Source organism: Panthera pardus, unplaced genomic scaffold (assembly GCF_024362965.1).
Source record: "Panthera pardus isolate Hobbes unplaced genomic scaffold, ASM2436296v1 HiC_scaffold_17, whole genome shotgun sequence".
NCBI classification, from domain to species: domain Eukaryota; kingdom Metazoa; phylum Chordata; class Mammalia; order Carnivora; family Felidae; genus Panthera; species Panthera pardus.
The window spans coordinates 121,029,266-121,055,401 of NW_026526732.1; the positions used below are offsets into that span (position 1 = coordinate 121,029,266).

Below are 26,136 nucleotides of genomic sequence, written 5' to 3' on the forward strand. Positions count from 1 at the left end.
TAACACATTCCAAATCTTGGGGAAATAAAATAACCGATTCAAGCCAGGATCATCATTGGATACTAAGATCATCTGGAACAAGTTCTCAAGGAAGATGAAATTTCCTGGTGCCCGAGCACCCCCCGACAGACGACCTGCTAACTGCACAGGGGAAATGGAAAGACCTAGATGTCACCACCTTAACTGAGGGATCAGACAGCACTTCAAATGGGGGAGCCAACTTGCAATCACGCCTCCCGGTGTGATGCAATAACAAGAACACCGCATCCCCTAAGAAGACTTCTTGCGCCAAATGTGAATGCAATCAAAATTCTATACCTAACTCTCAGTTTACCCGAAATACAAGCGACGGGAGGATTTCTGACGATTTCCTCACCACCACGAGGAAGCAGACATCCCGAAGGTGGGATAGTGTGCAAAATAACAGGCCTTCTTTCTTCAAGCAGTCAACGTCATGGGAAAACAGAGTGGGTCGACCGTTCCGGCATAAAAGAGAATAAAATACGTAGTAACCAAACGCAATGCGTGAATCTTGATTAGCTCCCGGCTTGTGTTTTGTGCTTTGAGCTATAAAAGATACTTTGGGAATAGAAAGATTTGATGAGACTGCATAAATGATTAGAGAAGTATTTTTAATTGTCTCAGAATGATGATATTTTAGTCAAATTAGAGGAAGTCTCTTATTTTTAGGGGAGAGAGAAAAAACAAATACAGCAAAAGGTCAAGTGTAGACTCTAACTGGTAAGCGTACCAGCGACAATCAGGCAATTCTCTGAACTTTTTCATCAGGAGAAAAACTTGACAAGCCTTTTGTTAATAAAGTCATCTCCATTGGGGCACCTGGGTGGCTCAGTCGGTTAAGCATCTGACTTCAGCTCAGGTCATGATCTCAGAGTTTGTGAGTTCAAGCCCCTCGTCTGGCTCTGTGCTGACAGCTCGGAGCCTGGAGCCTGCTTCAGATTCTGTGTCTCCCTCGCTCTCTGCCCCTTGCCCCTCCTTCATGCTCTCTCTCTCTCTCTCTCTCAAAAATAAACAAACATTAAAAAAAATTTTTTTAATCAAAATAAATCATCTTCATCTGCTTTCACGTGTGTTCATCTAATCATCCTAATTCCACCTCCTTTCTCTTGGCTCCTGTGACCGCACATCCCCCAGTGTCTGTACCTCTTTCCTCAGGCTCTGGCTGCACTAATGCAATTTCTTTGCACTTTGCAATTCCGCTACTGATCATTCAGTTAGAACTTCAGAGAGCTCAACCTTGACCCTCTGCTCTCTCCCGCTCTCCTTGTCTCTACTTTCTTAGCTTCAGTTGCCATCGAAATGCCAGAGACTCTCAAATGTGTGTCTTCGGGCCAGACCGCTGATCTGTGGTAAATGGATCTGAACTGCTGAAAAAAACTTAACTAAAGCACTGAACTTCATGGGAAACCTAAGATCCAAACTGACCTACTAAGTCAAAGCACGTTCTTTTCCCTTATAAAATTCCCACCATCTCAGCGTAAAGGGAAAATGTTAATAGGGTGCAAATCTAATAAACTCCTGGCTAATTAAAAATGGTTGTAGGGTAATTGTCCCAGGTAATGGAATGTTTTCATCAAATCAAGCTTCAGCCACTTTTAAAAATACATTACCACATATCCCTAGTTAGTATACACAATGCACAGGTCATAATTTTTTTTTTATTCCTAAATTTAAAGCATCCTCATGTCAAAACCCATAAATATCCGTGTTTTTTTGCGGGGGGGGGGGTAAAGTTTATTTAATTTGAGAGAGAGAGAGAGTGAGTGGAGGAGGGGCAGGGGAGAGAGAAAGAGAGAGAGAGAGAGAATGAATGAATCCCAAGCGGGCTCTGTGCTATCAGCTAGCTGGAAGCCTGATGCAGGGCTGAAACCCACGAACTGTGAGATCACGACCTGAGCTGAAGCCCAACGCTTAACCAGAAGAGCCACCCAGGCGCCCCTAAAAACCGTAAACATCTATATACTGAGTATACTTAGTTGAGATTTGAATTATACCACAAATTTACATGATATAAGCAACTGAGTCGAATCTGTATAGCCTCCAGGACTCACTTGGAATTTACACAAATTCCAACATCCAGCCGTGCACATTCTTCTTTAAAAAAAAAAAAAAACCAAAACACTCTTTTACACAAAAATAAACCTGTCAGGGAAGACCCAACATGAAGCCTCGAGGTCCTCACAGAAGAGCAAAAATTCATAAAGTGTTTGAGGCCATGAGAAGTAACATCTAACAGATGGGCAGAGATGGGGAAAATACACTGCACTCAAGCTTCCCCAGCAAATGGTGAACATCTCTCAGAGATCTTACCTGTAACCACGCCTCCCACTGGTTTTGAGGAAAGCTCTGGAATAGTCTGTGGTGTTTCTGCGGGTGTTGCAAAAGAATTAAGGCAAGTATTTGGGGCACCTGGGTGGCTCAGTCAGTTAAGCGTCCGACCTCGGCTCAGGTCATGATCTCGCGGTCTGGGAGTTCGAGCCCCGCGTCAGGCTCTGTGCTGACGGCTCAGAGCCTGAGCCTGCTTCGGATTCTGTGTCTCCCTCTCTCTGCTCCTCCCTTGCTCACACCCTCTCTCTCTCTCATAAATAAATAAAAATTAATAAAAAAGAATTAATGCTACTTGGCAATGAGAAAGAATGAAATCTGGCCTTTTGTAGCAACGTGGATGGAACTGGAGAGTGTTATGCTAAGTGAAATAAGTCATACAGAGAAAGATACCATATGTTTCCACTCTTATGTGGATCCTGAGAAACTTAACAGAAGACCATGGGGGAGGGGAAGAAAAAAAAAGGGGGTTAGAGAGGGAGAGAGCCAAACCATAAGAGACTCATAAAAACTGAAAATAAAATGAGGGTTGATGGGGGGTGGGAGGGAGGAGTGGGTGGGTGATGGGCATTGAGGAGGGCACCTGTTGGGATGAGCACTGGGTGCTGTATGGAAATCAATTTGACAATAAATTTCATATTTAAAAAAATAAAAATAAAAGTAAACAAATGCTAAAAAAAAAAAAAAAGAATTAACGCAAGTGGTTTTTTTTTTTTTTTTTTTTTTGCCAAAAAGAATGGGGAAAAAGAACAAGCCTCAAAAAAAAATGCAGAAACAGGGAGGATTATAGTTTGCCCCCATTACACTCAAGTTAACTCTTTCCCCCCATCTTCTGTGCTCCGGGACTCAAAGACATGGCATTGATACTTCGGTGTCAGTTTATCTATCAATACAGGATTCCTTCGGCATCTGCATCTACCTGGATGACATATCAGAACACTTCTTCAAAGTCAGGGTGTCCGTTCAAAACCAGGCAAACGCTCGTCACTTGCGGGCCTCTCAGCGTTAAGCATGACTCATCTAAGTCATGACTAGTGCAGGCAATGCCCTTCCTTAACCAGATTCCTTGCTCATCTGTGCAAAAATTTCAGAAGGAAACCGTCACTCTTGATGAACAGGTGGTGCCAACTCACTAATTATCGTAAACAGGGAATCATGACATATTCCCAAGTGATTTCTACTTTGCCTAACAACGGTCCCATTTAAAGATCGGGTAATTTAAAAAATTTGCCCAGATCACAGAAGGCTAGTGATTCCCCGACTAAAACGGACACTGTTCTGCTGAGTGGCAAGGCACATTCCGGAAAATGAGTCAAGCAAATTAAAACCAAAAATGTTATTTATCAAGGTAAAGATAATGGTTTCGTTTCATCTTCGTCCGTGTTTCCGAAAGCTCAGGTTTGCAATGATCTGACGTTAACAGAAGTCCAAAGTAATAACTGAATCTCAACCATGAGTCAAAGAAATCACACTTCTGGTGTGGAAACAATAACAATTTAATGGACAAACAAAATATTATCACAGTGGATAAAATAGTGAAGCATTGTCGTGTTTTCATTCAACAGCATGAAGAGTTTTTTGCTGTCTTCCATTTAAAACTCTTTAGAACCAAATGAAGTTACCAGCAACTTTTTAAAAAGGAGACTATCACAATATTCAAAGAAACACGAATTTAGCACTGCAGACATTACACAAATAAGCAAAATGCACAGTACCCACAACCAGAGCTTTCTAAAAATCTCATATTACTCACCAATTTATTTGATGTTACATTTCAGACAAAATGAACATTAAAAAAAAAAAACCTTATAAATATATAAATCCGAACCACAAAACACCTCCTAAACATTAGATTTACTCTAAGTACAAATGGGTTTTTGGAAACTGCATTCACAATGCTATCTAAACTAGATTTTATGAAATTATAAATGTATTGAGCTGTAACTTGGGGCTCCAATTCATTGGGCCACACCCCACGTATGCTTTCCCGTCATACTCCCCTTGGGTGGACATATTCTCAGAGTCAATAGTTATACGATTAAAATCAAACTACGACTATTCTAAAAATAAGCGTCAACTCTTCCCGAAAATTCGGAGATTGGACTGACCCACTGTAACGGTGCCACGCAACGAATGCTTCATCGCCAACAAGTTCAAGTAGTCTTAGTAACGCCCTTTTCTAAGAGAAATAAATATTTTAATGTTAATCATCAGTAACAGGTTTTAGGAACTGAAAACCGCTTTTTTTTTTTTTTTGGCCTAGTTTCTGTGGACATTCTATTCCCTCAAACCTAAAACCTGCTAGACAATTTCTTCTCATAAATATATATATTTGACTACCTCTCCGTCACAGAATCATTAACACGAGTCACACGGCTTACGCTTTTATTTGAAATCATTACGTAAGAACTTGAACCCGTTCTAAAACGGACTGCCAACGGGACCCGCGATATGTCAAGTTGTTCTCTGCCATTTCCTTTGTGTTTCCTGGGAGGGTCTTCTCGAGCAGCCCGCCGGCTCTGCTTCTGGCCCATCTCTTTGCCCGGCCTCCTGCAACACAGTTTTGCACACAGGCCTAAACCACTGTGTTTGGGTTACAATTCAGTACAGCACAGCAAAATACGTCGGTCCGCGGCACCTCAGACCGTGAGCTAGAACATCTCCACAATTGTTTCTGGGCTTCCACGGCCACAATTCATTCACCCCAAACCGTTAGAGGAGTAAGTTCCAGAAGTTCACCGTGGAATTTGAAATACAGTGGGGGGGGGGAACAAAGCCTCATGAGTGTCTAACAACTCATTCCAGGGGAACCTCATTCTGGGTAAGGGGTGGGGCTCGTTGAACAAGGTGGCTGACAAGACAAAACTCAACGAAAACGTTTTAGGGAGAGACGCCACGGAAGGTTTCCACGAACAATAACCGGGCTGTGAGAATTTCAGAGAAGACTGAGGCGAGAGGAAAATAAATACGGAGGGAAGGGTGTATCTCAAAGACAAGGGGCCATGTTCTGTCATGAAGGGCGCTGTGATGCAAAGTCCACGGTGGGTTTAATTTCTCTTCAGTGATGTGGCAAAACAGGTATTTAATTGAAACCGCACAAGGGCACGAGGCCGATTCGCTCTGGGCAAAGGGGCTTGTGCGCAGGGAACAAGCCCCTCGCTGGGGCAGCAGACCACAGACAGTGGCCTCAACTTCGAGAGAAAACACCTGAAGATTCCAGGGAACGTCAACAACCAGGTGTGGGAGGGGAGGCGGGGGGGGGGGGGGGGGCGCAGGGGGAGTCACACTTTTTAAGCGGCCGTGTCTCAGAACAGCTTTCCTCTCGTGTCTACCCTCCACCACAGATTCTCGAGGATTACGAGAGAAATCGTTCATCCCTAGCCGTCTACAAAGACTTTACTACAGCCTGACCCCTCGCCCCTGGGGCCTGTCTAGCAGGGCTGGGGGAGATCTTGGCCATTTCTGGGGGAAGACTCCCCGGAAGAGCTCTAGGAAGGCTTAGCTCCTACATTTCTGCGTCTTTGCCCACCCCCTAAGTAGAAATGAACGTCTTTATGTCCAGCACACAGGAAAACCGACGGAGTCCAGGTTTCGGTGGAAAAAGAGAGCACAGACATTTGGCCAACGGCTTTGTTAAGGTCACGGACGCTCCTCGCAGAGAAATACAAAATAAACAAATGATGGGTGACCTAACTTCAAAGGTGGCAACGGGTGTCAAATTTCCTAGTTTGCGCATCGGTTAAGAAGAAGGGGCCACGCAGTCTAGAAACTCGTGACAAACGCACTGGCAGAAACCGTACACCATGAGGATGACAAGGCTCGAAGGGACGAGGCTGACAAAGACGACCCCGAGGGTGACCTTCTTAGACACGAGTAAGTAGATCCCTAGGGGTAAGGAGCTGAAGTACAGCAAACCCAGCAGCCAAACCAGCACCCGGATGGACGTCTGAAACAGCAGGGACGTACAGTTCCACACGGTCCAGTTGTGGGACACGGTGGTGACAGAGTCGAAACTTGCAGGCCGGTAGAACTCGACCACAGGAGTGGAGCTCAGAGACGGGGAGCTCTCTCTCTGCACCTCCATGATGGTTATGACCAGGCAGTTGGAGGAAGCGTGAGAAGGGCTGACGAGAGACGCCAGCCTCTTGGGGGTCAGCAGCAGCTCGGTAGGGTTTTCCGGCAGGCACTTCTTGCCTTTGCCTCCGCAAGTCAAGTTTACCAGGATGTTGTTGTCATCCGGCAGGCTGCTGACTTCATCATCCGGCAGGCAGGTCTCAAACCTGCAGAAAGGGCAGACGATGACGCCTTGCGGGGAGTCCCCGAAGTCTATGATCTTGTAGAGGCATTTGGCACAGACCCTGTGACAGCACTCCAGCACTTTGGGTTTCCTCTGCTTCAGGTTGTACCGATTGTAACAGATCTTACACTCGAGCTCGTCGGAGACCTGAGAGTCTGCCCCATCTTCCGGCGGCTGACTGGCCATCCTGAATGGTGTGGACACGGTCTTTGGCCAGAAGTGTCTCTCTGAAGGATGACTTCGATTAAGGTGTCCCTCTGAATATCACATCATCCGAATCAGGCAGTGGGGCCAAAGGGCAGGAAAAGGAGGGACAGAAATCAGAAATCGTCCAGGCATTTTGAGCTTCTACATTCACTCTGTCTCAAACACATATTTAAAAAGGCCACATGCAGGGTCTGCAAAGGAAAAAAAGAGATTCTAATATAGTGAAGAGTTCACTGAAAAGGGCTTTCTGGAATTTTCTGCGCTCCGGTGGCTGAGAAGCCATAGATTTAAAGGTTAGAGCCCCTTCACCTCCTCACATTTCTGCGCCAGGACAGGAAAGTGTTGTCTCCATGCTTAGCTTTCTCAGTCCACAGATACGGTAGGAAAGAAGGAATCCAGATTCCTACTGGTCTAAGTACATTCTAGAGCATCGTGATTTTGACTAGATACAGAGATTCTCTCTCTGAAACTCGTAACATTTCTGGGCCCTTTGAAAACAGAACGGGACATGTATCAGAAACAGATACATTTGCAATCAAATTCCATTCAGTACAGACTGATTGATTCAGATCATCAATAGTGTAAATGCCAGTCTTCTAAATACCCTCAGCAGTGCTTAGGAATACACACAAAAGAAGGAAAGCCTTAAGGATAAATTCACTCCGGGAAGAATGGGGCAGATGACACGTGACACAAGCATTACAACCAGGCCAAGTCTAACTCTCAAAAAAGAGAAGTAAACACAAGGGCAGCTGGGTGGCTCAGTGGGTACGCATCTGACTCTTGATTTCAGCCCAGGTCATGATCTCACGGTTCTTGAGTTTGAGACCCACGTCGGGCTCTACGCTGACAGCACGGAGCCTGCTTGGGATTCTCTCTCTCCCTCTCTCTCTGCCCCTCCCCCACTCACACTCCTGCTCTATCGCTAGAAAAATAAGCAAACATTTAAAAGAGAAGTAAACAATACACGCACAGTTGCATCTCTAAGCGAGAAGAATCGTGCATGCACGGCTATGGGGACGAAGTCCTCAAAGTTCCCCTACTCGCCCAGTTTATTTCACGTAAACTCTGTCTCTGCAGTGAACAGAAAGCATAATAGAGTCAACAGTGCCTAACGTCGGCCCTCGGGTGCTGTTACTGGCTTTGGACAGAAGGCTGAGGCTTGATTTCGTGCGCCCAGTCAGTCCTCGATTATTAGCAGTCACAAAGGGGGCTGAAGTCTGGGCCGTCTCCACATCACCAGTATTTGGCTTTGACGTGTATGACTGTTTTGGTAAGAGATTGATCTTATGTTTTGCTGGGGAAAATATCGAAATGTACTTGAATTTCTGAGCACACTTCCAAGCCCAGTGGCGGAAGGCTGCTGGAGCAGCTCTAGAAAGCCCAGCACAACTCTTCGAGGATTAACTTCGCTGTGGGTCATCCCGCTTAACAGAGAAGAGGCAGCGGGTGCCTCGACTTGAAACATTTGGAATTATGAACAGCTGGCTTGTGAATATATATTATCTTCCTTTTTATGACTTCAGCTAATTTGTTAATTGATATCATATAATACAAAAAGGCATAATGGATGGCAGTTACGAGACATAATGTTGGGAAAAGGAAGTCACTCCATAAACAGAATCTCTAGAATGACCCAAAACACGGAGGTAGGGTTTTTTTTGTTTTTTTGGTTTTTTTTTAGTTTTTAGTTTTTACATTTATTTATCTTTGAGGGAAAGAGAGAGAGAGAGAGAGAGAGAGCGCGCGCGCGCGCACAAGTGGGGGAGGGGCAGAGAGAGACAGAGACCCAGAATCCGAAGCAGGTTCCAGGCTCCGAGCTGTCGGCACAGAGCCCAACGTGGGGCTTGAACTCACGAACCATGAGAGCATGACCTGAGCCGAAGTTGGGGGCTTAACCCACTGAGCCACCCAGGTGCCCCGCGTTTTTTTTTTTTAATAGAGTTTATTGTATACGAATGCATGTATTTCAAAACTGCCATCATAAGCCAATTTCTGTATATCTACTCTTATGCACAAAAAAAGGATATACAGACACACACATCCTCTCTTCTGTGCCCTTTCTTTCCATGTGCCCTCAATGTTTTCTTCATTCCTGGTCCTGAAGCATGTGCCCATGTGATCACGAAATGGGACTGTATCTTGCCCACAATTCTACAAAGCTGGCTTCTTGGTCTCCTGTGGGATGGACATCTATCTCCAGGAGGGGAGCCAAGGGCCACGAAGATGTTCTATCCCTGTCACTATACCCAGTCCTCGCCACCTTCACAGAATGGGGCCCGGCACCGGGCAGTTCCGCTTCCTGGACAGCTCCCCCTTGTCAGGCATCCCCTGTGGCCACGCACAGACCAAAGGCCCATCCCAAAGGAGTATGTTCTGTTCTCTGTGCAGCGGTCCTCCCACTCAGCCTTAATGCCTTCCAAAACCCAGGCGGGCTGAAACTAGTAATAGGGGTAGAATTCGCAGCAGTGACTGCCTCCATCGCCATCGAAAGGACCGATGTGTGTGAAGGTGTGTGAAAAAGTAAAAGACAAAATGTAAACATATACTCCAAGACATCTGGAAAAGAGCAAGTGAAATATTCAGTGAGGATAAGTTAGCAAAATCAGAGAAAGCTAGACTGTGCATCTAGTAACATCAGCAAGAAGCTTACATGGATGTGAAAATTCAGCATTTGATGAGCAGCTCGTCCCATTAATACTTTCTGTATCACGCTTTGAAACAAAGCTTTCCTTTTGTCACAGAAAACCACTCTATCGGACCTTCGAAGGTGGTGACACTGTGTTATGTGATAATGTTCCTCTTTATAAAACTTCACATCGGGGGCTTCTTGTAACATGCAAAGAAAATACCAGATGTTTGAATATCCAATCAAAGAGACATCTACTTCAGTCCTAAGGCCAACTGTAGCAAACCTGCTCTCACCAGCAGAAATACTTTAAGTCCTGCCTCTGAGAGAGGCCCCCCCCCGCTGGGCAGGGCTGGCTGACAGCCTTGAGTTGCATCCCTGGAAATGCGGCCAGGACAAGGGTTTCTTCCTGGGATGCCATAAAGCAGCATGGCGATCGTTCCTCTCGGGAAGGCAGGGTACCACCTGCTGGAGTTCTTAAGAGTAAATACTTCATCTGTCTCCTTGTGACTCGAGGGTCTCTCAAAGGACTCGACTAATAACCAAAAATCTGTAACTTCATTGGGCTGCCACGAGTCAGAGTTATTTGGTTCTCCAAAAGCTATGCGTTCACCCCTGACAAGAGCTGCGGGCAACAGTCACGATGCGGAGTGAAGGAAGTCAGACCCAAAAGAGCACATACCGCAGGGTTCCATTTTTAGAAAGCTCAAAACACACACACACACACACACACACACACACACACACACACACAGTCAAAACTAAGCTGTGCAGATGCAAGTTTAGGTGGTAAAGCTAAGACAGAAAGCCAAGAATTGATTAACGTCCAAGTCAGGATCTCGGATGCCTTTGAAGGGGTGGAGAAGCGGGGTCAGAGGGCACCGGCTGATAGGCTGATGGTCCTCTGGGTTCTCAGGAGTGCTCACTTGGTGACATGCCATCGGGCAATACGTTGTTTCTGTACTGGTGTTATCTTTCACGGTAAAAAGTAAGAAGTAAGAAGGGGAGAGGGGAGGGGAGAGGGCGGGGAGGGGTAGGAAGGGGAAGGGAGGGGAGGGAAGGGAAAGGAAATACCTACATATTTTTGGTATTTTTAATAGCCTGGATTTTTCTGTCAGTAGGTATTTCAGATCAACTTATCTTTCCCTCTATGATCTGTAATTCCATTTCTTTTCTTTTTTTTTTTCTTCCACAAAATTGAAATGTCACTTATTTATCACCTAAACATCCAGGCACTACTGTTAAGTCAATATTGAAATGAACGGAATCTTTAAGACACGCCGGTCTGGCGCGTTCCTTGAGGAGAACTACTGCTGAAAGTCTGTCTCAGCAGGCACAGGGGAGAGAGTCTGGCATGCTAAAACTGCCTCAAAAATAAATACACATAATTATGCAAGATGACAGATGTGTTACACCAATGTTATCGTGGTAAACATTTTGCAATAGGTACACGTATCGCATCACGGTTACACCTTAAATTTACACCATGGTGTATGTCAACTGCATTTCGATAAAGCTGGGAAAAGGTTTTCTTTATTTTTCCTGGAAAAATACATATTTAAATATATGAAGGTGATATTCCTTATCAACCACTTAATAGTCTTTAATCCTTTTATAAGTCATCTGGGGTAAGACCATCCACGTAAATAATTACCTACTGTGAATCTTGGTGCTATCAGACCAACGTTTAATTGCACTGCCCTAAATGTACGGTACTTATTGTTTGACTCAAACCCACTTCCTCCACTGCTCAATTCTTTTGATCTTAAAGATGCAAAATTTGCTTCTATTTGAGGCAAAGCCTCCAGCAGACATCTGTGGTTTCCGTCTACCTGGGATCTTCTGGTTTTCTCCTTTACACAGACCTGCACCCCCTTCTGCCACTGCCACCGCTTCTGCGGGGACGTGCTCCCCGCGCACTCAAACCACGTGACTTGTGTTTCTACCATCCACTGCCCGCACTGCCTCCGCCTCCCTTCTCTCCTGAGGTGTGGCTTTGTGACCCGGAAGGAAGGCCGAGGGAGGGCGCACAGACCAGAAAAAGATGTTTCAAGGAACTGTCCTGCCCTCCAGAGGGAGAAAAAGGGAGAAAAAGCCAAAGCCAAAGCCAAAACCAAAAGGAGAAATACAAGACAGCAGAAGGTGGAGATACAGACAGAGGCAAAAGGCAGACACCTGACGACAGGTGAACCGGACCTGAGTGGAGGCTCCTGTGAGCCAATGAATTCCCTTCTTTGCTTCTGCTGGTGTTTTGATTGGATTTCTGCTACTTACAACTCCAAGAGCCCTGGACACAATTACCATGCTGTATTTGATTTGAGAATGTATTATGTTTTTAGATCTAGGTTCCTCCTTGCTAGGGCAGAAATTATAAATGATTTGTAAAACTGGATACATGTACTTTTAAAATTTCACTTGTGTGCGCGAGCACACATGCACATATACATACAAATTTAAATTTACTAAACACGCAAAGGTCGTCATAAATATCATTGTTTATTAGTCGCGTGTGTGCGCGTGTCCGCACGCATGAGTGTGTGTGTTCTTGTGTATCTGGCTCATTTCTCCTCTTCGCTCCCTCCATCCACAATGCGACCTTCTTCCCCGCCCCCCCCCCCACCCCGGTCACACATATTAACTAGCTGGTATGTTTCTTCCGTATATAGTTCCATGTACATGTATTTATCCAGTACATATCATTATAATGGCACACACAAGCACCGTGTTTTCCATTGTCTTGACTATTTAATACCCACTTGTCCGCATCTTGCTTTTCCCATTCAATAACGGTTCATGAAAAGCTCTCAAGTCAACTGATGAAAACTTCCTTTTTTCATGCGTGCGTATTTCATTCATCATTTGGATACACCGTAATACAGCCAACCACCTCTCTCCTGGTAGACGTTCATCCATCTCCATTCTACCCCAACACATACATTTGGGCAGAACACAACCTCGTGATACGCATCCTTACGTCCGGGTGTTTTTATTTCTTTGAAAGAAAAGGAGTGGAGTTCCTGAGTCAAACAGCTGTTACCCCTAACAGATGTGGCCAGCCTGCTCTCCAACAGGAGTGTAACACGTACGTCAACCAGTGTTAATAAATGTACTTTGTCCCCCACCAGTGATAGATGCTATTGGACTTCAAATGTTTGCCCGTCTGAGGGGTGACACATCATGCTTTGGGTCTGAGTGCCTTCTCACCTGTTGGCTTTCTGTGTCCGCTCCTCTCTGAACTACACCTTCTCATTTTTTGCTTATTTTTCTATTGGATTGTTGGGCCTTTCTTGTCCATTTGTAAACATTCCTTGTCATGAGACACATGAAACTCTGTCCTCTGTATTGCAAACGCTTCCTCAAATTTTACTATATTGGCTTTGCTTCATATGTTTTGAAATGCAAAATATTTGACTCTTCGGACAGTCACGTGTTCGTCCTCTCTCTTGTAGCTTCTAGGTCTCCGATCTTAATGCTGCTCCTAATATTATACATGTGGCTATTTTCCTACAAAGTTTGTCTCGCTTTATTTTTAACTTGTTTTCAGTTTTACATACGGTATAAGATACAGTCCTAATTTTATTTTCTTCCAAATTTGGACATTTATATTTGGCAAGGAAATAACCTATCTCTTCTAGTTTTTCAAGTTCGTTGCCATAGCGTTGAATACCGTTCTCTTTGCTATCTTCTTTGATTCGTTCCTGCCTCTCTGATTACGTCTTTGCTCTCATTTCTGGTCTTGTACATTTTTTACTGTTTATTTCCTAATCAAACACATGAATCTTTGTATCTATTTTGCTGTTTCAAAGAACTATAAAATGCATTTGTCCTTTATGTTATTTTTTGTTTTATGAGCTTCAGCTTTCATCTTTATTATTCCCTCTTTCTAACTTGTTAGTTTGTTTTGTCATTCTTTTTTCTCACTTTATAATAAGGGTACAATTTGTCTTTATTCTCAAGTAATGAAAACATCTAAAGGCTGTAAAATTCCCACTAGCTACAGCTTTCACTCTATCCCAAGCCTTTTGGAATAAATTGTGCTCCTTTGACAGATATCTAGGTATCTTCTAAATTGACTTTTGTTTTCTCCTTTGATGCTAAGGTTTTAAAGAATGTTTTTAAATTTCCAAACAGTAAAGGGTCTTTTTACTACCTTCCATTATTTATTTCTAATATTACTGTGTTATGATCAGAGAACAAGATCTATAAAAATCCCTTGCCTTTGAATTTGCTAAGGTCTTCTTTGTGGTCAAGTATATGATCAAGTTTTGCATCTGATTCAGAAACGAATATTCTGTGTTAAGGGATGTGAGGTGTCCCATGCCCATCAAATCCAACTTTTTTATTTGTTCAATTTCTCCATCTTAGGGTTCTATACAAGGTTAACACAGGTTGAGACAAGCAAGAGATGTTTATGCAATTTCTCACCATAACTATATTTGCATTTGTAATAATTTTGCTTTACAGATTTAGTGGCTATGTTATTCTATACATACAGGTTTATTTACCTCCTTCATCAACTGTGCCTTTTAAAAATTATTATGTAATGTCTTTGCTTATCTTATTTACGCCTTTCCCTTAAATACTACCTGTCTAAACCTCATATTGCTAGTTTCTGACTGTCCGTATTTGCATGGGATCTTCGTCCATCCTTTTATTTTTCACCTTCTCTCACTTTGTCTCAAGTGTTTTTTTTATAAACACCAGATTACTGCATTTTGCTTATTAACTCAGTCTGACAGTATCAAACATTTAATGGGGAAATTTTAGTTCATTTTCATTGAATGTCAAGACTGCTATCTTCCAATTTATTCTTTCCTTCCCACTTGAGTTAACTGATTAATGTAGAAAAATTTCCTCTGCTAGTATCTCTCCTCACCTTGAGGTGTTTCTGTTGAACTTCTCATGTGGATACTTTTTGTTTGATACTGTTTCTGGAGTATTTTTGTCAGAAAACGGGTGATGGCATCTCTGCGTTTCTACAGAGCAGCAAATTTTCTTTTACTCTGATAGGGAAATGGCAGCTTGGGTATGTATGTGGCTTTTAGGCTGCTGGCTTTTTGTCTCTGGAAGTTACTCTACTGTCTCTAGAACTCTCTGTCATACATGAGAAATCTGGGGCTAGTCTGATACTTCTTCATGGTAGTTCATTTGTTTTCTCTGTCTGGAAGCTTCTAAGATTTTGCTTTTTATTCTCAAGAGTTCAAGCACTTTCCCAATATATACAGAGATGTGTTTTTTCATAAATCTTGCCTGGAACTTGATGAGCCATTTGAATTTATAGACTCCAGGGGCACCTGGGTGACTCAGTCGGTTAAGCGTCCCACTTTGGCTCAGGCAGGTCATGGTCTCGCAGTTGGTGAGTTCAAACCTCGCATTGGGCTCTGTGCTGACAGCTCAGAGCCTGGAGCCAGCTTCAGATTCTGTGTCTCCCTCTCTCTCTTCCCCCCCCCCCCCATCACGCTGTCTCTCAAAAATAAACATTACAATTTTTTTTTAATTTATAGACTCCAGTCTTGATATTAAAGCTCAGAAAAATCGTTTCTTATATTTATGTCATTATGGCCTTTCCTCCATCCGTTCCTTTGCCTCCTTCTGCCTTTCCTATTACTCACACATTGCATTTCCTGGATCTATTTTCTCTTGTGATTTCCGTCCTTTATATTTCTGTTCTGTGCTCTCGGGTTCTTCAGCCTGCCTGGCCAGGGTGCTAATTCAAGCCTCAGGAATAATCGTCGCCTCCTTTAATTCATTTGCTGAAATGTTTGATTGGAAATTCACGCATTTCATCTCTAGGAAGCCTTTTCGTGCTGCATTTAAATCTCCTTATACGCTCTTAACTACGTTTTGTCAGGTTGTCATCCGTCTCCAGCCGCTGCTCTATCGCATTAACCGTGTGTTCTATCTGTTCTCACGGACTGTCTTCTCGCTGGCTGTGGTGCCATTATTTCTCTTTGTTGTATCGCTGGGGTTCAGGTCGGATTGTTGGAGGACCCATGTGGCTGCACCTGCATCAGCAGTGGGAGCACAGTGGCCTCTGTTCCTGTAGAGCGACTCCTGGAGCAGTGCGACAGCAGGCAGGCACCAGGGCCCTGCCGAGGCACCAAGGGGGAGGGCTTTATGTTCTAGAATCTCCTCTCTCTCTCTCCCAGCCTCCGAAACAGGGAGGACTCAGCCCAAGGGTTCGTCTTCTCCTTGGTCTTTTGTGGGACACGTACCCACACAGTCACGCGCACACAGTGGGGCGAGGGAGGTTTTCAATTTTCCTCCCAAGACTCCCTCAACCTTTGTAGATCAGGCTCTATATAGTATCCGATGCATTCTGATCCTCTCCCAGGACTTATCAGATGCCCATCTTTATTGCCAGCCCCATCCAGCCCAGGAAGTAAGCCCCCACCCGCTCCCTCTCACCCTCAACTTCCACAGAGCTCAGGATTTCCCTGCAGTGCGGGTTCTGTTGGCTGCAGGGGTTGGTCTGGGCCAGGAGAGGCAGAGTAGAATGGAGAATGGCAGGATAGTGAACCACTTTACCTTGCCATCTTCCCAGAATCCTCACCAACTATAATTCCTGGGTTTATTTTTCAAATGTGTATCCAGATCAAAAACATGAGAATTTGTGATAAAAGTTTAATATGGGGGGGGGGGGGGGCCTGGGAGTCCTCATCATGTTCAGTGACTGTTATGTAAAGACACATGTCAAACTGATATACATCTCTAAGTTCATAAAGATTTTTGAAATTCACTTTTTAAAAAGGATTCTCCTTCCCGAATATTCTTTTGTGTTATTCCTTCTATAGCAAACTGTCTTACCCCAAGAATACATAAACTTGCCACCCACAAGTATCAGAATCCTCTTACTTTTTCCTTGGCTGTCTTGCTACCGCTCAAGTCCTGGTTTCTATTTCAGAAGCTGTATTAACACATATCAGTTATATCAAAAAACCACTAGATCAGAATTCTTCAGGGGCGCCTCAGTGGCTTAGTCGGTTAAACATCCGACTTCAGCTCAAGTCATGATCTCGCAGTTGGTGGGTTCGAGCCCCACATCGGGCTCTGTGCTGACCGCTCAGAGCCTGGAGCCTGCTTCTGATTCTGTGTCTCCCTCTCTCTCTCTGCCCCTCCCCCAATCACGCTCTGTCTCTCTCTCAAAAATAAGTAAACATCAAAAAAATTTAAAAAAAGAATTCTTCATATCATATTTTTATATTTCAAAAATATTCATGTATACTTTCAAAAACTTAGACTGTTCATGGTCTTTCCTGTTTGGATCTTAGGCTATCTTGGGGCTTCTCCCCCAGCTTTTCATGATATAATTCTTCTATTTCAATTTTAAATTTACTAGTAGACCATTTTACCTAACTATCCTTTGCCCTTCCCCCATGATGTGTAGTAGATTGTTTGCATGCAAATGGAGTTGTAATAATTCTCCACAGCCCTTTGCAATGTGACTTTCCATTGACCCATCAACAGGTGGAGGAAGCTGCTTCCCCATCCCTGAAATCGAGGCTGACCTTGTGACTTACTTTGAATAGCAAAGTGAAGTGACTTCCTAAGAGTTCTGACCCTTGACCTCAGGGTGCTTTGCGACTTCTGTTGGCCTCTTAGGACCCTGGGACAGCCATGTGGAGAAGCCCAGGCTACTCTCCCTGAAGACGAGAAGCCCAGACAAAAGCCAGTATCAACATCCACACCAACACCAGTCATGCGAGTGAGACCATCATGGCGCAACCAGCCTCTGCTGAACCACCAGTGATTATATCCATTGAATGAGTGACCCTAAGAGAGACCAGCCAAAGAATCATCCCTACAGAACCCAGTAGAAAATGCTGAGCCACAGAATCATGAGCAAATAAAATGGCTGTTATTTTAAACCACCATGTGTTCAAGTGGTTTGCTTTACAACAATAGATAACCAGCCTACCATGCTAAACTATCCCTTTCTGACAAAATCCAAAGCTAATCTCTGTCCAAAGAAATTATCTTCCTCATTTATCAACGGCCGCCATTCCTACCTAGAAGATTTAGACATTCTTACGTACTCCGAAGCTGCCTGACCCTGTAGTTCTTGCAATTTTTGTGTGAGAAAATTCTTGGTCAAAATCCAGTTGTTGTATTTTTGCTATATATAAACCTTTATGATCTTTATCATAACTTTCTGTTAATTATAAGCCTCTAAGAAGCTCAAAACTTTTAGAAATACTGCATAATCCTCCTAACGGTGAAAGGCAATTATAATTCCCTTTTAACAGATGTGTAAATGCCCATAGAAGGTAAGCATTTTTTTCCAAGATGCCGTAAGTTAGGACAAACGGAGCTCAGAAACAAACTGTCGCTGTGATCCTATTTTCTGCCTATCCGGGGCTCTGGCCTGTGTATTGCTCTGCCGTCCACGCAAGTTGATTTTCTATGCCTTGGGGTGACTTTAGGTTCTTCCAAGTGATTCTCACACAGGTTTCATTTAGCCTGAATCATGCTCCCAGAGTCCATCAACCATTTTAATTTGGCATCAACGGAACAGGTTCTATTTTTCCCCTTATTTCAGAGTAACAGCTGCCAAGTTCCAACTCTCATTTCCTGGATCCTCCTCCCATCCTGGAAAATAAACATGACTAGCATCGCTTTCTACATGATGAGTCGAGAGATCTTGAAGGGCTCTCTAACAACAACGACGACGACGACACAAAACTGATACAAACTAAGGGATTGTCATTTCCGTGATCTATGGTTTCTGTCTTGAGAGCCAGTGCTAACGATTTGCTTCTGTCTTTCAATTCCTTTTTTTTTTTTTTTTTTTTGCAAAAGGAGCCTCACTCCTACATGGTCACTTTGTGGGCATCAGTTTTTATGACAGCCTAAATTCTCTGACCAATGATTTGGGAAACATTAGCAATATTTGAACTTTCATATTACAGCATGACCGCCTCAGAGTTCAGGTTTCTGCTATTATGCCTTTTCGTTAAAAGCAATCTTTCTTGCTATTATAAACGGCTGTCACTTAGAAAACCCTAAAAGAATTGCCTTGACAGATGCCAAGCACTCATTCCTAACAGATCAGCAGCTGACTCTCAATGAATTTAATCTGCAACACCCATAATCCTTAATGGCTGCCTGACAGCACACACACCATTCCAGAAACTTCCCTCAAAGATTAAAACTCTTGCCCCTCCTCCAGGACCAAGCAATTTAATTTGATAGGGAACCATAATCTATTAGAATACAGCCAAGTTAATGATCTAGAATTCTAGGCTATTGATTTTGGACAAGAAGCCGCTATTTACACATGCGGAGGAGAGATTTATGATGCATTCTTTGCTAGGGTTTTAATCCAAATGAACGTCCAGCAACAAAGGAGAAAAACTAGGTACTCCTCGCCCTATGCATAGTGACCCACATCGGCAACCTCACGGCCCTGGATGTACAGCCGGGAACATGACCGTCACTTCTGGCAGTCTGAGATGGAAACACATAGGGATCTGGAATCAGGAGACCTAGATTTGCAGGCTAGCTCTGATAGTGACTGGTTACGGGATCTTGGGCTAAAAGATAATGAACCCTGTGCCTCATGAGGCAGTGATTCCATGAAATCACATAGGCATAAACATTTTTGCATAAATAAGCACCATATGGATGTACTGGAAATCTAGAAGTAACATAGCCATTGATATTTTTAAAGTACTCAGGGGAGCCTGGGTGGCTCAGTCGTGAAGCCTCTGACTTCTGCCCAGGTCATGACCTCACAGTTGGTGAGTTCGAGTCCCACATCGGGTGAGCGTGAGCCCCACTTCGTGTAAAAACATGAGCCCCAGGTGAGCCCTCCTTCTCACTCTCCCTTCTCTCCCCGCCACCACCCCCCCACTCCGCCTCTTTACCCCTTGTGGGATATTCTCTCTCTCTCCCTCCCTCCCTCGCTCACTTGGGCCTTCTCTAAAAAAAAATAAAGTCCTTCAGCGTTCCAATCTGGTATTAACAGAAGACTCGGCATTGAATACAGTACCGAAAGGTACACAGGTTTTCTGTCTATAGATAGAACCCGCTGCAAGTAAACTATACGCTACTAATTCTGCAATATCATACTAAGCTCCACTACCTGACGAGTTGCAAGAGATCTTTTATTATTTTTTCCTTAATCTATCTACAGGGGGTATTAACAGATCATGTAGAAGTCTTACAAGTTTCGATTGGTTGATTTGTACCTTCCTCTTCACTTGGAAGAGGCAGAGATAAGATTGAAGAAAATCAAGGGTTAACAGGGATACAGGCTGCACATGACATTATTAAAAGTGACTGACTCTTTCCCCATTAAACAAATCTCTTTGCTATTAATTCCTTCCTCCATCATTTCCCTTGGCCAAGGCTTACTAAAACTCTCTGACCATATCAAGAAAGAATAAGATGTCTAAAGACACTAATGTCTTTAGTGCAAAGCACCATTTCTGCAATTTCAATTTCAAACTTCGGTGGAAGGAGCTGAACTATTTTGATGCCAGTTTCACTAAATGAAACGAACATTACACGCGCACACATGCAAATATTCCCTCTTTTTCCAAACCAATGTAAGCACCTCTCTTTTGGAACAAAGATGGAATGTATCTACTTGTCCAAAAAGAATGCAGTCACGTTCCTGAAGTCACGCGGAAGATCAAAAACTTCTGGTATGTTTTTATCAGTTTATTAGCAATTGATAGTAACGTTGTCTCAATGGATTTAGAAACTCACTTAAAAGATCAACTGCTGAATTTAATTCTTGACTGACTCATTCATGATACAGCTCTCTTTTGAAACTCTCTTTCATTTAATCATTCGACAACTATTTTCCTCGTATCTATTATGTGTCCGGCTAGATGCTAGATGCCGGGGACGCAAAGACAAACAAGATAAGAGTTCTGAAAGCAGAAGCTGATTATAAAGGTACGTGGATCCTTTTCTGCCTTTATCTGGTTTTACCTCCCGACAGCTTTCTACCCAATGACGACCCCCTTCCTCCTGAAACCCTCTCTTCTCATTGCTTCCGCGATGGAACACTCTTCCGGTTCTCTTCCTGACTGCTCGTTCTCAACGTTCTCCGCCAGCTCTGCTTCGGTCAAATCTCTAAATGCTCGAGCATCCTCGCACTTGGCCTCGAGCCACATGCTCCTTCTCTATTTGCAATCTTTCCCTTGGATTGTCTCATTTACCCCAACAGCTTTAAATACCATCTGACAACTCCCCCAATTTTGTGTCTACAGCTCGTGCCTTTCTTCTCAGCTCCATACCGCCTACTGGACACCACCACCTGTCTCTTATAAATATGGCAAATTAACCTAAGTCTGAGACCGGCCTTAACCCTCCTCTGCAACTCCCACCCAACCAACGTCCCCATTAGAACAACCGGCACCACAGTTTCCTGTTTTTCGGGCCAAAACTAGGAGTCATCTTTGATTCTATGGTGTGTCTCATCCTCACGTCCAGCCCACGGGCAAGTCAAGTCAACTCTGCTTCCAGAGCGAGCCTCCAATCTTTCCACCTTCATCAGATCTTCGACCTCGTCCACGACAAAACTGCCTCCTAACTGATCTGCCTGCTTCTAAGCTTGCCCCACTGCAAACTATTTTCTTTGCAGAAGCCAAAAGTGCGCTTCTAAAAATACAAATTAGATCATACCTATTGCTTGTTCAATAGTTTTCCATTGCATAGAGATTAAAATCCAAACTCCATACAGCAAAGCACAACAGTGTGGCCCCTGCCTTCCCTCCAGTCCCCCCCCCAAACCGCTGTCCACACAGCCTTCCTATCACATAGGCCTTTGTTAAGTTGCATGGACAGTCCAGGCTCTTTCCTGCTTTAGGCGATGTCCTTGATGTGAGATGTCCTTACCAAGCTCATTCTCTCTTATGGATCTGAGCCTCCAGATAAAGTCTTCAGGGAGCACCTCCCTAATTACCTTCTTTTTAAAATTCTTTTACCATTTGTTTTCTATTATAGCACCTTTTTTTTTTTCAACAAACTTCCATAATCCAATTTAACTAATTAATTTGTCTGCTCTCAATCTCCACTACTAGAATGTAGTTTCTAAGAATACAAGTGCCATTGATACGTTGTTTCCCACTGTGGCACAAGCACCTATCGTAAGCCAGCACAGAGTAAATACTTGCCAAATAAATAAGTATATTGAATTATCTCCAAGATTCCTCCTCTCTCCATCAATCGGTGTTACCACATCACACATTGCTAAGTGTGGTGAAGTCAGCACTTTGTCTTGATAAATATTCTTGAACACTGTACATTTTTAATCTGGGTTTTTAAATTATAAATCTAATGTCCTATAATTATCGTAAAGAAATATTGAATCTGATAAGATGAATTTCAAAAAAAAATCTTTAACTCTAAAGTAAATATGTAAAAATATTCATAAATCACAGCATCTAGGAAGCCCTTCATATATGTTGAACAAATGAATGAATTCCTTCATCTTCATTACTGACAATCCCCAATTTTCATACATATTTGTCCACCATTAGCTTCAGGTTTAGGCTCATCAAAGATATGCATTAATAAAATGGATACAATACAATTCCTTTAAGATTGTTTCTCTGTAAATGTCCAGACATCAACCTAAGAAGCTATATGTTGCTTTAAGACCTTTTTTCATTTTCTCTAAATGTACCCTGATATACTAGGCAAAACTGTCATCACCACTATATCTAGACACAGCTTTCTCAAAATTATTATAGACACAGGAAAAGCTAGAAAGGTGTTATGTTTATAATATTACTCTAAAATAAAAACAAAGTGACAAAAATATTCTTCGTCTCCCCAAAGTGTTTTGTTCACTTCCCAAATTCTAAAGTACATATCATCTCTTCTCCAGCACTAATAAAAACATTTGCAACACCTCCTGAAATGTAGTATATTTACAGCTACCAAAGTCCAACTGTGCTCTGACTCAGCAAAATGAGAACAATCGAATTCATGAAATGCTTTAATAAGGGGCAAAAATGCTTTAATAATGGGCCAAAAAATGGGCAAGGGGAAACGGAAATCAAGTCAGATTTCATTGCATTTATTTGCCCTGAATGGCTTTTCTCAATAGGCTTTTCGGACTCAACCTTAATGAAGATGTCTCTTTGCAACACAGCTACAAAATGTGGCGTTACTGACTGGCACCAATTCAACCACAAAGATCAGGATAAAGCAAAACGCTACAACATTATTTTTGAGGAGATATAAATGATAGTTGTACGGGAAAAGCAGCACACTGTGAAGAAAGATACTTTTGTATTTATTACATATTAAGGTTAAGCGACTGTGTTGTGTGACAGACCCATTAAACACTCAGACCCTCAAAAGGCAAACCTAGAAGAGTGCTGCTGTCTTTCTTATCAGCCCAGAAAATAATTGGCTCAGGGAAGCTTCTAAGGTATGAAAAAAATTTCTCCCAATTTTATGGTTGAGAGAAAACTAGAGCTCAGATGCTAGTATCCTCAAAGGTGGTCAGAATTAGTCTAGAAAATCTTTGTGGAGGGGCGCCTGAGTGCTCAGTTAAGCGAGTCCTGATTTCTACTCACGTCACAGTCTCGTGGTTCATGAGATTGAGCCCCGCATTGGGCTCTGTGTTGACAGCATGGAGTCTGCTTGGGATTCTCTCTCTCCCTGCTTCTCTCTCTCTCTCTGTCTCTCTCCCTGTTTCTCTCCCTCTCTCTCAAAATAAACAAACATTAAAAAAAAAAAAAAGATGCTGCTTCCTCTTAAAAAAAGAAAAAAGAAAATCTTCATGGAAAGGAGGGAAACGTGTTGTGGGACAACATATATTAAATGGAGAAGTAATGTCATAGAAGCAATGTCATAGAGTCTAAAGCAAAGGATAGCCAGCCAAGATTGGGCCAATGCAGAAACAGGGTGTAGTGGAAAATTAAAATAAACAGTTATTGGGGCGCTTGAGTGACTCAGTCGGTTAAGCGTCTGACTTCGGCTCAGGTCACGATCTCATGGTTCGTGGGTTTGAGCCCCGCCTCTGGCTCTGTACTGACAGCTCAGAGCCTGGAGCCTGCTTCGGATTCTGTGTCTCCCTGTCTCTCTTCCTCTTCCCCCACTCACGCTCTATCTCTAGCTCTCAAAAATAAACATCGAAAATAATTCTTTTAATAAATAAATAGCTATTCACAACAACAGGGCAGAGTGAAATGGGGAAGCAAAAGAAGCAAGAAATACATGACCGTCAAGTGAAGGCCTAGTCTCAGAGATCAGAGACTTGAAGGGAAGAACAGGTTAAAACCTAAAAAGAAAGAAAAGCAAGATCCCAGTGCGCTCAAGGCCACAGAAGTCCCCCAACATCCTTCCTGCTTATTCTTCCAATATAACACACAGCTGGGCCCACCTTACCACATCCTGGCTGATACTAACGTTATCAACTTTTCCATTAAGGCCAAGTCGACGTAGGATAGTCAATGATGGGCTGTCTGTATGCCAAGTGTATCCCTTGTGTAACTGACTTTTTAAAGGCCGAAACTGAGAGACAGGGGCACAAGTATTAAGGGGCCCTAAGGACTGCCAAGGATCCAAGGCTGGAAGATGACCGTGCACACACCAAGGAACCTATGCAAATGACCGCTCAGTATAGATGGTAACTAAGCAGTGCCACGCCGTGGCCACAGCTGACCAGGACTTTTAGTGAAGGATGGAAAGATCCCTGGTGTTCCCATCATGCACGTTTCTACTACAGGTACAACACTGAACAGATGCCAGGTGATTATGGAGCCCCTTGGTTCTAATTCTTCAAAAAAGAGTTCCTCCGCCTGCCTTTACCAACTTGTTCTGTTGCCAGTTCCCGTAGCAATAGGCTATAACACGAATTATTATTCCACTTACTCATTCACTCTGTTACGAGCTGAGTATGGCTAAATACACTCGACTTTGGGGGCGCCTGGGTGGCTCAGTTGGTAAGCGTCCGACTTCAACTCAGGTCATGATCTTAGTGGTTCGTGACTTTGAGCCCCACGTCAGGCTCTGTGCTGACAGCTCGGAACCTGGAGCCTGCTTCAGATTCTGTGTGTGTGTGTCTCTCTCTCTCTACCCCTCCCCTGCTCGCACTCTCTCCTGCTCACACACACACACACACACACACACACACACACACACTCTCTCTCTCTCTCTCAAAAAAAAAAAAAATATGGGGCACCTGGGTGGCTCAGTTGGTTAAGTGTCCAACTTCAGCTCAGGTCATGATCTCACAGTTCGTGAGTTCAAGCCCCGCGTCGGGCTCTGTGCTGACAGCTCAGAGCCTGGAGCCTGCTTCAGATTCTGTGTCTCCCTCTCTCTGACCCTCCCCCGTTCATGCTCTGTCTGTCTTAAAAATAAATAAAACATTTAAAAAAATATTTAAAAAAAATAAAAAAATAAACATTAAAAAAGTGCACTCGCTTTCTGATGGTTTTTGAAACTGATATTTTGTATCATTTTAAAATTTGTTGTATCTTTTTATAAATCCGATGATTACTCGCCAAGTAAAATAAAACAAAATAAAGTAAGACAGCTACTGGGAGACAACTTTCAGAAGGCTTTAAACCCATCTTCAAAATCTTTTCATTGATCAACCAGCAGCCAGGGGCCCCATCAGTGACAGGAATACATTTAAAAGGCACCTCAAGAACACGGTGTACTCTTTCTCTTAGATTTTCTTTTTATTTGTTAGAAAAAAAGTCAAAGTTGAAAATCTTATACTCCACAATAAATACAGAGATAGAAACATCAGAGCTCAGAACGAGACACAGAGTTCTAAAAGTCATCCATCTATGGGGAGTAACTGAAATCATGAGAAGTAAGACTGGCAAACCGTGAGCCTTCCTAGGAAGTCAAAGTAAGGCAGAGAGAGAGAAAATGAGAAATGCTGAGGATGCATCAGCAAGATCTGGAAACATCGTTAATGAGCTGGGGAAAGAGAAGAGAGAAAAAGAATCATAAAGAAGACAGGAAGAAAGACAGGTGATCTGTAAATCCAAGGACAGAAACGAAGAGGGAAGTGTCAAAGCAGCACGCGGGCCAATGAGACAAACACCTAGAGAAGACAGCACGTAACCATAAGCATCTAAGGAAAAGGCGGACTGCACGGGGCTGGGGTGAAAGTTTGGCCGTAACAGAGAGAAAAGATAGACAATGACTTTGAAGAGCTGGAACAGAGAAAAGGAGCGAGAAAGAGCATTATCACAGCCAACTGATCTCAGTGAAATACCGACGATCAATCAGGAGACAGCCTCTTGGGACGTACTAAAATTTGAGCTCTTCGAGTATGTCCATTTTCCCCCCACTTGGCACTAATGAAAAAAACATATGGGATTGGATCAAATTTCACATCGTAGGCTAACTAAATGATGTTGCATTATGAACTATGAAACGTCAGTTTGGCTCATCAACAGTGACCTAGTCATGATAAAAAAGACGAGCATGGGGGCGCCTGGGTGGCTCGGTCGGTTGAGCATCCGACTTCAGCTCAGGTCACGATCTCGCACTCCGTGAGTTCGGGCCCCGCGTCAGGCTCTGGGCTGATGGCTCGGAGCCTGGAGCCTGTTTCCGATTCTGTGTCTCCCTCTCTCTCTGCCCCTCCCCTGTTCATGCTCTGTCTCTCTCTGTCTCAAAAATAAATAAACGTTAAAAAAAAAAAAAACTTAAAAAAAAAAAAAAAAGACGA

At 43.4% G+C, this 26,136-nt stretch overlaps 2 protein-coding genes and 1 pseudogene across 5 annotated transcripts in view; 2 read left to right on the top strand and 1 right to left on the bottom strand.

Moving 5' to 3' along the window:
- Nucleotides 1-3,824: 3,824 nt before the first annotated feature.
- RNF182 (ring finger protein 182) overlaps nucleotides 3,825-26,136 on the bottom strand; it is a 64,068-nt gene continuing 41,756 nt past the window's right edge. For 3 of the 4 annotated variants that reach the window (XM_053904886.1, XM_053904888.1, XM_053904889.1), the window contains one exon: nucleotides 3,825-7,041. In XM_053904886.1, the coding sequence (XP_053760861.1) occupies nucleotides 6,086-6,829 (744 nt within the window). In that variant the 5' untranslated portion in view covers nucleotides 6,830-7,041 and the 3' untranslated portion in view covers nucleotides 3,825-6,085. The remainder of the gene's footprint in view (nucleotides 7,042-26,136) is intronic. The other variant, XM_053904890.1, reaches the window with a different exon arrangement.
- Nucleotides 9,123-17,332, top strand: LOC128777786 (uncharacterized). Its single transcript, XM_053905326.1, has 4 exons — nucleotides 9,123-9,219; nucleotides 9,281-9,361; nucleotides 11,343-11,664; nucleotides 17,082-17,332. Exons 1-4 carry the CDS (start codon nucleotides 9,123-9,125, stop codon nucleotides 17,227-17,229), a joined length of 648 nt encoding a protein of 215 aa, XP_053761301.1. The 3' UTR covers nucleotides 17,230-17,332.
- On the top strand, nucleotides 17,766-24,223 carry LOC109249545 (rRNA-processing protein FCF1 homolog; annotated as a pseudogene).

Coding starts and splice junctions, on each gene's coding strand:
- LOC128777786 (XM_053905326.1), top strand. CDS start 9,123: ATGGGGCCCGGCACCGGGCAGTTCCGCTTCCTGGACAGCTCCCCCTTG. Junction 9,220..9,280: donor CAAAGGCCCATCCCAAAGGA/GTATGTTCTGTT, acceptor TCCAAAACCCAG/GCGGGCTGAAACTAGTAATA. Junction 9,362..11,342: donor AAGGACCGATGTGTGTGAAG/GTGTGTGAAAAA, acceptor TCCTTTACACAG/ACCTGCACCCCCTTCTGCCA.